This window comes from Sorex fumeus, unplaced genomic scaffold, assembly GCF_029834395.1.
Source record: "Sorex fumeus unplaced genomic scaffold, SorFum_2.1 ptg000092l, whole genome shotgun sequence".
Lineage (NCBI taxonomy): Eukaryota > Metazoa > Chordata > Mammalia > Eulipotyphla > Soricidae > Sorex > Sorex fumeus.
This window is the reverse complement of record NW_026606149.1, coordinates 1,861,059-1,875,889: the sequence shown is the minus strand read 5'-3', so window position 1 is coordinate 1,875,889 and position 14,831 is coordinate 1,861,059. Positions and strand designations below refer to the sequence as shown.

At 39.9% G+C, this 14,831-nt stretch overlaps 1 protein-coding gene across 1 annotated transcript in view; it reads right to left on the bottom strand.

The window, feature by feature from the left end:
* CDH7 (cadherin 7) overlaps positions 1-14,831 on the bottom strand; it is a 143,785-nt gene that overhangs the window by 64,504 nt on the left and 64,450 nt on the right. The window contains exons 4-6 of the mRNA XM_056131489.1: positions 12,723-12,842; positions 4,949-5,116; positions 2,277-2,464 (exon numbers count right to left, since the gene is read on the bottom strand). Of these exons, the coding sequence (XP_055987464.1) occupies positions 2,277-2,464; positions 4,949-5,116; positions 12,723-12,842 (476 nt within the window). The remainder of the gene's footprint in view (positions 1-2,276; positions 2,465-4,948; positions 5,117-12,722; positions 12,843-14,831) is intronic.

The following is a 14,831-nucleotide window of genomic DNA, read 5'->3' as shown; positions in this document are numbered from 1 at the left end:
CTGTCTCATCCTCTCTCTCTCTCCTCCTCCTCTCTCTCCCTCTCTTCCTCCCTCTCTTTTCCTCTCTCTCCCACTCTCCCTCCTCCCTCTCAACTGAAAAGGCCTGGGCATGGTCTCAATAGCAGTTCCCAGGGTCGGCAGATCCCCTTCTTGCAGCTTCTGCCTCTCTCTTCCCCACCCGGGGTCCTCACCAGCAACCACAGTAACATAATTTCTAAGTTATTATTTTTCCTTTCCATTTTTTCAGTGATTTTCATGAAGTGACATTAAATGCATTTTATTCTATTTTCCTTTTTTACAATTAATCCTTCATAAAGTCCAGAAAGAGTGATGAATTCAGGGGAAATATTCTACCTTTGTATTTTGTACCAAAATAAGTATTTCTCATTTAAAGGCATTTTTCAAGAGATTTATATTATCAATATTATAACAGAAACATGTACATGTTCAGTCAAATTAACTCCAATAGACAATTTGAAATTCTTGAATATAGCAGATTGCTTTTAGAGGATTACTTCCAACCTCATGGACAGCACTGTTCCTGACCGCATTTCTTTTACTTTAGATAAAAATAGGTTTCACCAACAGTTAGCCTTTTCTCGTTATTAAAACTTTATACAGATTGTCACCAGCAGAGCTAAAACAGCAGCTGTCCACTGGAAATAATTGCAGAAATGTTTTGCCCATTGGCCTGGAATCAAACATATGTTTTCCTAGAACAACAAAAACACAACTTTCTTTATTGATGTCTGTTAATAATCGAGCAGTGTTAATTACAGAGCTCTCCACCTGGATATATCCCAGCACACAGGAGCTGAGTGTTTTCATATATATTTTAAGTTTTCAATATTTCAGGTACTTGAGATACTAAGGCTGTGCTGGAATGATGTTTGCTTATTTTTAAAACTACACTTGGCAAACTATTTTGTCTCTACAAAGTAGACCTCATGTCCCCTATTATCTAATTAGTGCTGAAAGCTAACTTAAGCATGGGCTGTAAACTTACAAAATTATTCAGATTAGAAGTAATTTTTTTTTTTGCTTTTTGGGTCACACTCGGTGATGCAGGGGGGTTACTCCTGGTTCTGCATTCAGGAATCACCCCTGGCGGTGCTTAGGGGTCCATACGGGATGCTGGGAATCGAACCCGGGTCAGCCGTGTGCAAGACGAACACCCTACCCAATATGCTATTGCTCCAGCTGGATTAGAGGGGCTGGAGCAATAGCACAGCGGTAGGGCGTTTGCCTTGCATGCAGCCAATGTGGCTGACCCGAGTTCGATTCCTCCGCCCCTCTCGGAGAGCCCGGCAAGCTACCAAGAGTATCTCGCCCCCACGGCAGAGCCTGGCAAGCTACCCGTGACGTATTCAATATGCCAAAACACAGTAACAACAAGTCTCACGATGGAGACGTTACTGGGCCCGCTCGAGCAAATAGATGAACAATGGGAGGACCGTGACTGTATTCAGATTAGAATTATTTTCGAACTTTGTGTACTTAAATTGACAGGAGAGTGTTAGGCTTCTCAAATAGCCTTGCTCTGCAGAACTTCTTCAAATACTTCCAGTAGCATACATTTTGAAAATAATCATTGATAATAAAGCCAATTTTCAACCTCTTGGGATCTGTCTCAGACCTTGTTTCATATTATTCTCTGGCTTGGAGAGTGCTTGTCTACTCTGCTTACCAAAGACTTTGGGCTGTTTTTAGGGTTTCATTGTAGAAGCATATGCATCTCAATGGTGAGATGGTTGGTCCTTTAAAATCAAAGCTAAATTCAAACTGGCTACTTAAATGCACATTCATCTTCTGTTACAATATTTATTAGCAGTAATTTAGATAAAGGCTATGTGTTTACTCAGAAGATAAATCAATAGTGTGATCACAAGGGTCACAGATGACTTCCTAAGATTCTGATACCTAGAACCAAATACATAGTTTTTTTTTCCCTGGGTAGGGGGGAGTTGGGGTGGGTTTTCACACCCAGCAGTGCTCAGGGTCTATTCCTAGCTTCACATTCAGGAGTGACCCCTGGTAGCAGTGCTCAGGGAACCCCTTGCAGTCCCAGGGTTTTGCAGCAGAGTCGTCTAATGCAGGGAAAGCCCCTTAGCTCTGAGACTGTCTCTCTGCTCCTAGCTTTTCTAAATAAAATTAAAATCATCCAGGTTCCATATGGCTAATCTATTTGTCTAACATAATCTTCCATCAAATCAGAGTTGGCTCTTTAATCATCTCCATGATGTTACTCTCACTGGAGAATAGAAATCAAACATTACCTTCTGGATAGAAATGATTCCTTCCTGTGTATCTTTGTCCACAGAAATCTTGAACACCCCCAATCCATCTCCATCCACTATTTGATATTCCATTTCAGCATTAGCTCCTATATCGGCATCGGCGGCCTTGATTCTGGCCACAACTGAGGCCACTGGCAATGATTCTGGGACATTATACTGGTAAGATCCTGTGAAATTCAGAAGAACAAAATGAACAAAGGCTTACCAAGGAAATCGGTAGCTGTTTAACCAATGAAAACACTTGATGACTTAATCTTTGCTTTGTGACAAGAGGCTAAAATGATATTGGTACAAGAGACAACTTCCTCCTAGGCTCTGATGTTTTCTGGTGGTGTGTGGAAAGAGCGGGTTAGCCAATAAAGGAAAACTTAATGTAACTGTAAATATGATTTATTTATAAATTTGTTATAAATATATTTATAACTATTTTATGATGTATTATAAATGCAATGTACATGTATCTATAAATGTACTATATGACATTATAATACAATTATGAACATGATGGATTTATACTCACTGGAAATAATATACTGATTATTAAATATCAAACAAAATAGCATAGCCCAAACTTCACAGAGGCCAACAGAAACCTATTTCTGATTACATGGTGTTACACAATTTTCAGAGAGGCAGGTCAGTGAAACATAGTATGTTACGAAAACATAGTATGTTTCTCAAGTAACATACTATGTTTCTAAAACGTATACAAACAATGGGCAAGGAAATGAAAGTAAACCAAGGCTAGTCTTCTTTGTGCTCATAAATTTAACTAGGCTCATGCTGATGTGTAGGGTTGTATACAGATACACAGACCCAATAGTACCTGAGTAAAATAATATTATTTGACTAAAAGGAGAGACACACACAAAACACGAAGAATATAGCTTTTTAAACTTTTTTTTTCAACAAACATTTTTCTTCATAGGAAAGGAGAGATGGAGGGAGGGAGGAAGGAAGAAAGGAAGGGAAGAAGGAAGGGAGGAAGGAAGAAAGGGAGGGGGGAGGGAGGGAGGGAGGGAGGAAGGAAGGAAGGAAGGAAGGAAGGAAGGAAGGAAGGAAGGAAGGAAGGAAGGAAGAGGTGCGGAGGGAGGGAGTATTTTACTTAAATGCTAAACTTAGGTAAAAATTTTCTCTATTTACCATGAGATGCTGAAATGTCTGGGAAACAGGAATAAAATAATATTTAAAGTGCGTAAAATTAAAATAAAACATAAAGCTGAAATATTTAAAGGAAGGGCTGGAGTGATAGCACAGCGGGTAGGGCGTTTGCCTTACAAACGGCCAACATGGCCGACCCGAGTTCGATTCCTCCGCCCCTCTCGGAGAGCCCGGCAAGCTACTGAGAGTATTCGATATGCCAGACACAGTAACAACAAAGTCTCCAATGGAGACGTTACTGGGCCCGCTCGAGTAAATCGACGATCAACGGGAGGGCCTTTACCTTTACCTTTACCTTTATTTAAAGGAAAGCAGACAGACATTCCCACTTGCAGAAAAAAGTACCCTTGTTTGAAATTATTGCTGGTAAAATTTGTTTGGAAGGTGTTAACTCATTCCTATTAACAACATTTTAAAGACATTGTAGTCTCTGCATTTTCCTTACCGTCTGGAGTACACTGAAACAATTCACTACAAACTAAAATGACACTAAATATATTTATAAGCAGGGCATCTTTACCTAGAGGAACTTTTACTTTCTTTTACTTGGTTAAATGAAAAACTATGAGGCCGGAAGGATAGTACAGCGGGTAGGGCATTTGCCTTGCATGCGACCGATCTGGGTTCCATTCCTGACATCCCATATGGTCCCCAAGCACCGCCAGGAGTAATTCCTGAGTGCCAAGAGTAGCACCTGAGCCTTGTGTGTGTGACCCGAAAAGCAAAAATTAAGTAAATAAAATTTTAAAAATAAATGAAAAACTACTTTGTTCTCAGCCACGATTCAGAGTTAGTCATTTCATGGTTCTCTGAACTGGCTTTACGTGGGTGTATGAAGGGTTGGCCACATCCAGTGATGTTAAGAGATGATTTCTGACTCTGCTCAAAAGTGACCCTGAAGGTGCTTCAAGGACCATATGTACAGCCAGAGATCCAAACCATGTGCAAGGCAAGTGTCTTACCTCCTGTACCTTCTCTCTGGTCCATGGAGTACATTTTTTTCAATCACTGACTGTTTCCATAAGAAATACATGGTTTCACTGCTCAAGGAAAGTGAAAGGGGTATGCATTTCTTATGCCAAAGCATGGAATGGAAGACAAGAGAGTTCTGCACTCTCTGTAAAAATATAGCAACATCATTTAGTATGCAGAACCAAAGAACTGCTGTGGGGTATTTCTACCAGCAATAGCCTCACAACTCATACGATGTATAAAAAGTAAGAATTAAACATAAATACATAATCCATTGTCTGATGTTCAAAATGTGAACCAAAAAAGTCATCTTCAAGACAGAAGTCATGCAAAAATTAGATTGCCTCAATTCACTGTCAATACCCTTGTTATTTGATATTTCTGAATTAAAATCATGCTTCAGATAATTGGGAGAGAATATAATAGAATTACTTCATGAAAGCTATTTATAAATAACTCCCCTTTAGAGACATTCTTACAGAGTGGCAAGGAAAGTCAGCGCATGTTCCCGGGCTTACTTCGAGGAAAGCGAGGTGGGTTATCATTGACATCAGTCAGGGTCACGGTGACCGACGTTGTTCCTGAGAGTCCTCCATTCTGACCAACCATATCCTTTGCCTGAATAACAAGCAAATACTGGTCTTTAGCCTCTCTATCCATGTTGGGAAGGGCGGTCTTGATGACTCCTGTAAAATTTCAAATCCCAGTAAAACGCATCATGAATCACCACATGAATGAACACCAGTCTAGAGCATATTCTCTCTCGAGTCTGTGCCCTTTGTTGCTTTAATCATCTTAATGCAGACTTACCCCCAACGGGCTGTGGTAATTATAAACAATATTACCACATAGAGAAAATGTCAGAAGAGTAGGATTTCTTAGTATGAGTTAGAAGATTATCTTTAAGTTTCAGAGTACTATTAGGGAAGTAAAACTTTGAGAATTTAACGTACTCCTTATCCTACAATAACTGGGCAGTCACTTCCACACGCATATGACAATGACCTCGCCTGGTTTTCTCTTTCACCCTCTCCAATAACTTAATTCCAGTGCCACAAACTCACCATAAATCTTTCAGCTACTGGCCCTACTGCCACTCTGCCAGCAAAGTTAAAACACACTCTGAAAAGGAAAGAATAAGAGTGATCTATGTTCAATGAGCAAAACACCATTTTTCACACTGCAACGATCAACTGGTGACTTTAGGCTGCAACAGAGAATTGGAGGAAGCTCTTCAATGTGAGGGTGACTGTGTTAATGGAAACTCCGAAATGACTGGTGTGTTTGGTGGTGTTCATTTCTAATCAATAGCACTTCATATTGACAGTCCTTAAGCCTGTAGATGTTTCAAAATTGCATGTTGCTCATTGGGGAAATGGCTCAATAATCATTCTTGCAGTGACTGCATCCTTTTATATTAATAATTAATTGATTTAATTAGTGTGCATGTACAACTAGACAATAACCTGTACTCTGGGGGGAGAAATGTGTTGTGTGTAAGTATGTAAAATGATGTATACGCCTAATATATTAGGCTTAGAAACTGTTCACAGAAGTATTATCAAATGGAAATCTATTTAATATTGATCAATGGGGACTTTGAACCTAGTAATTACCGGCCATCTTTACTAATGAAATATAAGAAGTCTAGAGTTCTACTTAATCATTTCTTGCACTTTCATCTTTTCCATCAAGGACAATATCTTACATAATCACCTACGGCAATTATGTCTATTGACTAAGCTGAAAAAAGGTCTAATTTACTTTATTAAACAGATTCTAACTTTTAGGGAGATGTCAGAATTTAAATTTTCAGTGGCTCAGAGCCAGAGGAACGAGTGTTTGACATGGACATCACAGTTGTTTAACAGAGGTAGGGTCTTTGAGCAGAAATAATTGCATACAAATTCAGGATATTCTCCCTTGAGTTCAATGTAGAGACTATTTAAATCCTCCAAGCTTACACAGAAAAAAATTAAACTGCCAATTTCAGTTGTTTAAAAGCTGATCCTTAAGTGGGAGTGTCTTATGATTTCTATGTGTCCTGTTTTATCTGCCAGACAAACATGATAAGCTCCAATTCTATTATTTTGTTTTGTTTTGGTTCGTGGCCACACCTGGCAGTGTCCCAGGCTTACTCCTGCTTCTGTGCCCACGGATCACTCTGTGTGCCTGGGAACCATATGGGATGCGGGGGATGGAACCTGGGTCGACTACATGCAAGGCAAATGCCCAGCCTGCTTTACTATTGATTCAGGCCCTATAACCTCCAATTTAAATATAGAATGCTTCTTCTCTACAACACAGAACTCTAGCTTGGAAACTACTCTCCCCGGATAGCTTCCACCCCACAGCTCTTATTCTGCCCATGGCATCTTGAAATTCTACTAACTCCAGCTCATTTTGAACTACAGACTGCGTGTCCCCTTCAGCCATGTAATAGACCAAAATAAGGCATCCCTCGATTTGCAGGTTGGAGAGTAGAAAAGCACTTTTGGTGGGGTGAGGAGTGGGGGGAAGCGAGGCACATTTTCAATCTTTTAGAACAATTTAAATATTGTGCTATTGTTACTCCAAATTACAAGTTACATAACTCTCATGCTATGTTCTACATTCATATTTTAGCTTAAGTCTGATGACTAGTTCTCCAGTACCACCACATAGTGATGCAAACTCTCACTGTCATTGTCCTCCCGTTGTTCATCGATTTGCTCGAGAGGGCCCAGTAACGTTTCCATTGTGAGACTTGTTGTTACTGTGTTTGGCATATTGAATGCATCACGGGTAGCTTGCCAGGCTTTGCCGTGCAGGCGAGATCCTCTCAGTAGCTTGCCTGGCTCTCCGAGACGGGTGGAAGAATCGAACCTGGGTCAGTCAGGTCGGCTGTATGCAAGACAAACACCCTACCCGCTGTGCTATCTCTCCAGCCCAGTGATGCAAACATAGATCAATATTCTAAACATTTAGGTGACACTACTTTAAGGCAGTTATATTTGTAAATGTTAATCAGTTCTTCTAATGCACTAAATATAAATTGGCATTCTTGCAACAATTACAGCAGTTCAAAGCCACTTTAAGTAACTACTTTCTGAATTCGCTTGGTTACCTATCGACTACATATAAATGTCTTTGAAATATCACATTATTAAGGGAAATTAGTCATGTTCACTGGGTTCGGTGACAAGTGCCTGATACATATTATCTGTCGAGCCGAAAAGTATCTCTCGATATTTCATGCCTATTTTTTAATACTTGTGTTAAGTCTAATCTATGACATGACAAGCGGTAATATAATCTTTGTCTAAGGCTCTAGAAATTCTACTTCTCCAAGTTTTTCATCCTGTTTTATGGCACTGGCTTTGATTTGTAACTCCTTTTTTAAAATGTGTATATTATCCATCTTAAATATTTGAGCAATTGCAAGTTTCAGGAGATAATAAAATACTGAATTTTTTAGAAAAAATTAGTTAAATTTTCACCTTTCACTACTATATCAGTATGCGTGTGTTTTCAACTTCATGTTTTAGCTTTACCAGGAGAGGCATAGAATGTCTCAACTTATAGGCAGAAATATAAGTTGGAGCTGGAGTGATAGCACAGCGGGTAGGGCGTTTGCCTTGCATGCAGCCAACATGGTCGACCCGAGTTCGATTCCTCCGCCCCTCTCGGAGAGCCCAGCAAGCTACCAAGAGTATTCGATATGCCAGACACAGTAATAACAGAGTCTCCAATGGAGATGTTACTGGGCCCGCTCGAGCAAATCGATGATCAACGGGAGGGCCTTTACTTTACTTACTTTATAGGCAGAAAAGCACAACATCCTTATTCTAACATAATTATGTTTTTTTGGAAGTCTAAAAAACGGGTAGTCAGGTTACATATTTTTCATGCCTCTAATTGTCTTTTTACAAGTGATCTCATGAATCGCTTGTTTCTAATGAACATGATCACAATGTAATTTAGGTGGTAAAGATAATTTCCAAAGATCTCAGATAGTAGGTAAATGTGGGATGAACAAAGGCAAAAATTGAATTTTAAAAAAGGACATTCGAAAAGAATAGGTTTCTACATGTTGGTAGCTTTTTTATATCGGGGTATATAACCTGCCAACATCTGGGAGAGAAATCTCATTGGATTTGATTTGCATTTTATGTTATATAAACAGACACACAAAAAAACATTAACACTACATCTCTAAAACAATAAAAGTCAGCCTTGTCTAACCAAAACTCTATAGTTGTATGGCTCTTTCATGGAAGCTATTATTTACTTTCAATAATCCATCATTTTAAGCTACCAACAGTGAAAAAAATGCATCCTATAGCAGCCCAGAAGAAACTGACTCTGATCTTAGACATTCTAAATAAATTTTCTGTAACTGTGCCATCTGACTTAGAAACCCAAAACTTTTTTATTTATTGATAATCCATATTCACAAAATGCACTGGGCCTATATATAACCTAAATTTATCACTATTATTCTTCAAGAACAGTCCGGCTTTTCATGTGGGAATGAGTTTTCCAAATCATTCTCTAATGTCTGGGAGTCACTGATGATATAGTTTTAAGCATATCCTATTAAGCTCATATCTGAAGAATTTGCATAGATACTGCATGTAACAGAGATAGCTAACATTTCTCAATCCACCTCCACAAGGCAAGCCAGTCAAAGGTGCATGAATTCAGCACACTTAGTCTTGTGAATAGTCTGACTATTCCAGACACCCACTGACCTCAGAGGGTAGGCAGTGGTGGGGTGGGGGAAGGGGGTGAAGGGAAGCATCCAGCCCCCCCCCCGGGGAGGGGGGTCGAAGGTACATTTACTGTACAAGGTGAAAAGGGCTTCCTCATCTATCTGTCGTTCTGTCTAAGCCTGTTTCATTCAGTTTGTCTACCTCTAAGCAAAGCACGTAAGGGAACTGCAAAATAAGATGTAGAAGAGAGAGTCAGAGAGAAAAGCCTCCAAAAATGAAAGGATTCCAGAAGTGATATCAAACGAAGGGTCCCCGATTAAGGCCCCTCGTAACCTCCATGGGGAAATTGTCCACAGTCAGCTCTGGGCGAATGCCCACCACACAAGGAAGGCCACAAAGGGAGCACGTGTAAAAGCCACTATAGGACTGGGCCTTATTTATTTCTGGGAAACTATGACATCAGCACACAGTGCAGGTCCCAGGGAGCCAGACCTCTTAACACAGAAGAAAGGTCTGCTAGCTGATGAATCCTGTTTAACTCTGTTCTGCACAACCAGCAACACTGCCAGGGGACCTGGGTGCTCCAGCTTCCACCCTACAGCTTTTATTCTGCCCATGGCACCTTGGAATTCTACTAATTAAAGCTCATTTGGAACTGCAAATTGTGTGTCCCTTCCAGCCAGGTAACAGGCCAAAATATGGCATCCCTCAGATTGCAGGTTAGAGAGTAGAAAAACACTTTCAGAATAAGCCTCTTGTTCCTGCAAAGTTTGAATCTATTCAGAACTGAATGAAGAAGAACCCCAGAAGGGCCCAAAATGCATTCTTGGGTTTCTGCTTTAGTCTGAATTGGCAATATGGATTTTTGTGGTAACTCACACTTCTGTTTGTGTGGGTGGAAAAATCCTGCTAGCCTCTGGTCATCTGGCCTGCAAATCGTGCTGCAGCTGGTATTTACATGCTCTGAGGTCTGCACACTCTAGGTTACTGGTATACAATTAGTAAATAGTGCTTGATTAAAAAATAGCATGAAAACATAATATTATTTTTAATGGAAAAAATAAAAAAGGAGTCATAAACTAAGAGAAATGCACCAAGCAACAATTGCCTCAACCTATTTTTTTTTCTCCCTCCTATCTTGATTTGGTATATTTTCAATATTTTTCTTGTCTGAAATTTTCAATAGTTTTCTTTTCTTGCTTCTTCTCAAAGCCCTCAGCTTCAGAAATGTGGAAAATTGTGTTATTTCTCACATAGATAAGACTCATACTGTCAGCAAATACAGAAGGCTAACTCAAACCTGATTTACAGCTCCCCATGAGTTTCAGGACTAAGAAAGTTTCCATTTTTGTCAGAGAAACACAATTATTTTTTTGTAAAAGAATGCATTCTCTATATTATGAAGAATCAGAGCGGGAATTTTTTTTCCCCGAATACCACTGCACTAATGAGAAGAAAAGGAGAAACCCCAATGATTTCCGTAATTATAGCATCAAAAGTGAAAGTAACACAAAATTAAACTGAACTTCCTTCCCCTCCTGTAATACATGATCTTTGAGATTCTGAAATTAAAATGAGTATGAAGAAGCAATAGCGTGACCCACACAGAAAATGGTCCAGTTGCTCAGTCAAAAGCCTAGGGCTCCCCTCCTCTGGGTTTTCTGAGAAACCCATTATCTTATAACAAAACTAAAATCACAAGCCAGTCATTAGCAGCAGCAAAATATTTAACCCTTGGGATTGGTACACGCTATTTTAGGATGAGTTATATAATGCAGGAGAGTATAATTTGTGAACAAACTGTCAGAAACTTGTCAATGTCGTTCTAGGCTGTAAAAGTAGATATATAAAGGGAACGGGTGGGTGTCTGACTTTAGGATTCTCAATTCTATCATTAAATCAACCACCAGCAAACGTTCCACATTCACAGGATTCATTTCACAAATAAATACTTTCATTTACTTCTCCTGCAACACTTGCTTAATAAGAACCATTTCTTCTTCACTAGATTTTCCAGGTGGGATTCAGACGCTACCACTGCATGAGTATAAAAAATTCCAAGGCCGTCCTGATGAATTCTTAATGAGTCAAAAACCAAGACTTCTTATTCATGCACATTACCATCATTCTCAAGATGTTTAAAATATCTCCCCACACTGAGATTTGAGAATCTAATAATATTGGCATTTAAAAATATATATAAAATATCCATTTAGGACCACAGATACTATCCAAATATTCAATCTCTTAAAAGTGACCATTTGAAAGTTAATTTTTCTCCATGATAATGACAAAATGACTAAACCATAGAGCAATTTTCAAGGGACAAAATCAACAAAACACTCCACCCATTTTGATCCCCACCCATTCTTCCCAAAACATAGAGAAGGGAGAAAACTATTTTACAACGAAAATAGAAGACCCCAAATGATAGTCTTGCCTAATGTAAGGTATTTATTTAAGCTTAAAAGCAAAACAGCTTCCAGCAGCCAAGCAATATTCTATCCAGGTAGTTTGTGCAACTTAGAAAAACCTTGTCTCCTAATTCTTGTTTTCATAAAACATTTATTTTGCTTCTAACTTAGTAAATCATCTCCCCAATGGTTATGTTTTAATGAATTTCCCCAAGAAAACTATTTCCAAACTTTTGGAAAGATAAACTGAATCCATTACCTAGTCTCCTACTTGATGAGCAGATTTCCACCTGAGATTAAGTTTTATTGCGTATAATTCCTCTCTAAATGATGGAAAACAAAATGAAAATGGAACAAAAGCAAAGAATGGGATTTTCTTCTATGGTCTGTACACAGGACATAAACATCTATTCTGTTCGTTTCTTTTATTGAAGAGATGCAGGGGCAGACCCAGGGCCCCCCACTTGGGAAGGAGCCTGGGCACTTCCTGGTGACAGATTTGCTGGTGCTCAGGCTCCACAGATGCACCCAGCACTGCTTGGGGGTTCCACAGAGTCCCGGGTATTGACCCAGGCTCAGCAAAATGCAAGGCAGGTGCCTTGACCACTGCAGTATCCTCCTCCAGATGCTGAATAAATTTTAATATATCATATTGTGTTTAATGTTGATGGGAATATTGCTAAACAATACAAAATATTCTATTGTTTTGTTTTGGGGGTCTCACCTAGCAATACTCAGGGGTTACTCCTGGCTCTGCACTCAGAAATTACTCCTGGAGGTGCTTGGTGGACCATATGGGATGCTGGGAATTGAACCTGGGTCAGCTGCGTGCAAGGCAAAGGCCCTACCCACTGTGCTATCGCTCCAGCCCCAATACAAAATATTCTTCAATGACAACTATGCTACCTGTGATGAATACACACATACTGAGAGAAGCACAATAAGGAGTGCCAAGAAGAGTGGATAAAAATAATTTCGATGAAGAGTTTATTCTAATTCTCCAGGAGCACCACATGCTTAGGTTCTCACGCTCAGTCATCCAGCCCTGTTGGCAGAGAACTGGCCACTGGACCCTCTGAGCATCCCTTGGATGTCCGACCTGCCCCCCACCCCCAATTTTTTTCTAATTCAATGTCAAAATCTAAATCATGATTTTGCAAGGAGCATCCCATTTCCATGGTTACCTGTCTTGGGTTCCACAGAGAAGTACGGCTGTCCTTGCAGAATGCTGTAGACAACGCGGGCACTGTTGCCATACGTGGGGTCATCAGCGTCTGTTGCTGTCACTTGTACCACCGAGGTTCCTATGGGCCAATCCACAAACCAATGAATTTAAAGCTTCTGGGAACCACAAAACACTCTTAACTCATGAAAGGCTCAGACTCTATGTTTGGCTTCTGCTTTTCTTTTGAGGCATAAAACAAAGGAGTATGTCAACTACATGATGGACCCCTTAGGAGGATAAACACTAATGAAACTTCACAAGTTGTTAAGGAATCTAAAAGTATGTTGGCAAAAATACTGACGATTAATAATGCCCCCACAGGATAGGAATCTACTCCAGATTCGTTGGGGCTAAAATTTTAGGCCTCTCTTGCAACAGAACCAGGGGTTAAATTTTTCTAGAGTATTCCGGGCAGATGTCCATCAATATCCAGAGAGGAGCATGGCAAGAGATCATCACTCAGAGGTTCTCTCTATCATAGCTCATTAAAGTCTGACAGAAAGTGAAACATCCTAGCCGAATAAGCAATCCAGTTCCAACCAGCCATTGAACTTGATATCTGGTGATTGCATTTATGTCATTAGAAATGGTTTTCATGTGCTTCTGCCTCTTGTTTTTTTTTTTTCTTGAGCACATTGATGTTTTGCTGCAATTTGTGTTAATTAAGCCACAGCCACCTGTGAGCCACAGGTGATACACAACAGCTCTGATGTGTCAAGCATAAAAATTGAAACCCAATCCCACCCCTAGGAGGAAAAGTACAGCAATGTGAAAAATTCATTCACTGTGTTTCTCTTGTTGGTGACAGAGTGCCATACTATTTTTAACGATGTATTCACTTGGTCATTGTAGGAAACACCATGATTGCTTTTTTTTTTTTTTAAGTTTCCTTTGCAGTGTTACCTGTCAAATGGAAGAGGTGGTCGCTGGAGAGGGAGGACAGGTTATGGTGCTTGCCTCATATGTGGTTCAATATATTCAATCCCTGACACCCCATAGGGTCCCAAGCCTCAGCAAGAGCGATTTCAGACCACAGAGCCAGGAGTAAGTCCCGAGTAGAGGCAGATGTGGCCCAAAAACAAACAAATAGGAAAAAAAAGAAATAAAGGGAAAATAGGAGAGGCACCAGGATTTCAGATGGACTGCACATGCTTCCCACACTGGAAGTCCAGGATGAATCTCCTGCACCAACACAGTCCCTGAGCACTACTGGGAGAAAATCCCCACACAGAGCTGAGAACAAACTGTCACTGTCACTGTTTTCCCGCTGTTCATTGATTTGCTCTAGTGGGCCCAGTAACGCCTCCATTTTGAGACTTGTTGTTACTGTGTTTAGCATATTGAATAAGTCATGGATAGCTTGCCATGCTTTGCCGCGTGGGCAAGATACTCATGGTAGCTTGCTAGGCTTTCCGAAAGGGGCGGAGGAATCAAATCCAGCCTGGCTGGGCTGGCTGCACGCAAGGCAAACGCCCTACCACTGTGCTATTGCTCCAGCAAACTTTTTTTATTTTATTTATTTTATTTTTAATTTTTTGAGCTACTCTCAGTGGTGCTCAGAGCTTCCTCCTCACTCTGATCTCAGGGATCACTCCTGATGGTCATGGGGGACCATTTGGGGCGCTGGGGATTGAACCCAGGTAGACAGCATGTAAGAGCAAGGGAAATACCCCACTCACATAATATCTCTCCAGTCCCTGGAACTAAACCCTGAACACTTCTGTGTGCAGCTCCAAAGTCCAAACAAAGGAAAGAGATTAGAAACTAAAATAGGCTTCCATTAGGTATTTGAATAAGGACTTTTATCATGCATGTCCAGCTGAGGATATAAGTCCCACTTTTTTCCTCTGGATTCAAGTTTGTTTTTAATAATTTCTTGGAAATATAACCTTTTAAAAAAATCTATCATTTTTTTCCAACTTAGTTCTATATAGACCTCTATTTCAGAATATCTCACATAAGCCATCCAATATCTATTTTCTTACACACTGATGTCCCTTCATGCTATGACTTCTATTAATAAATCAATTTTCTTTCAAATGAGTAGAAATTACATATACTATATATT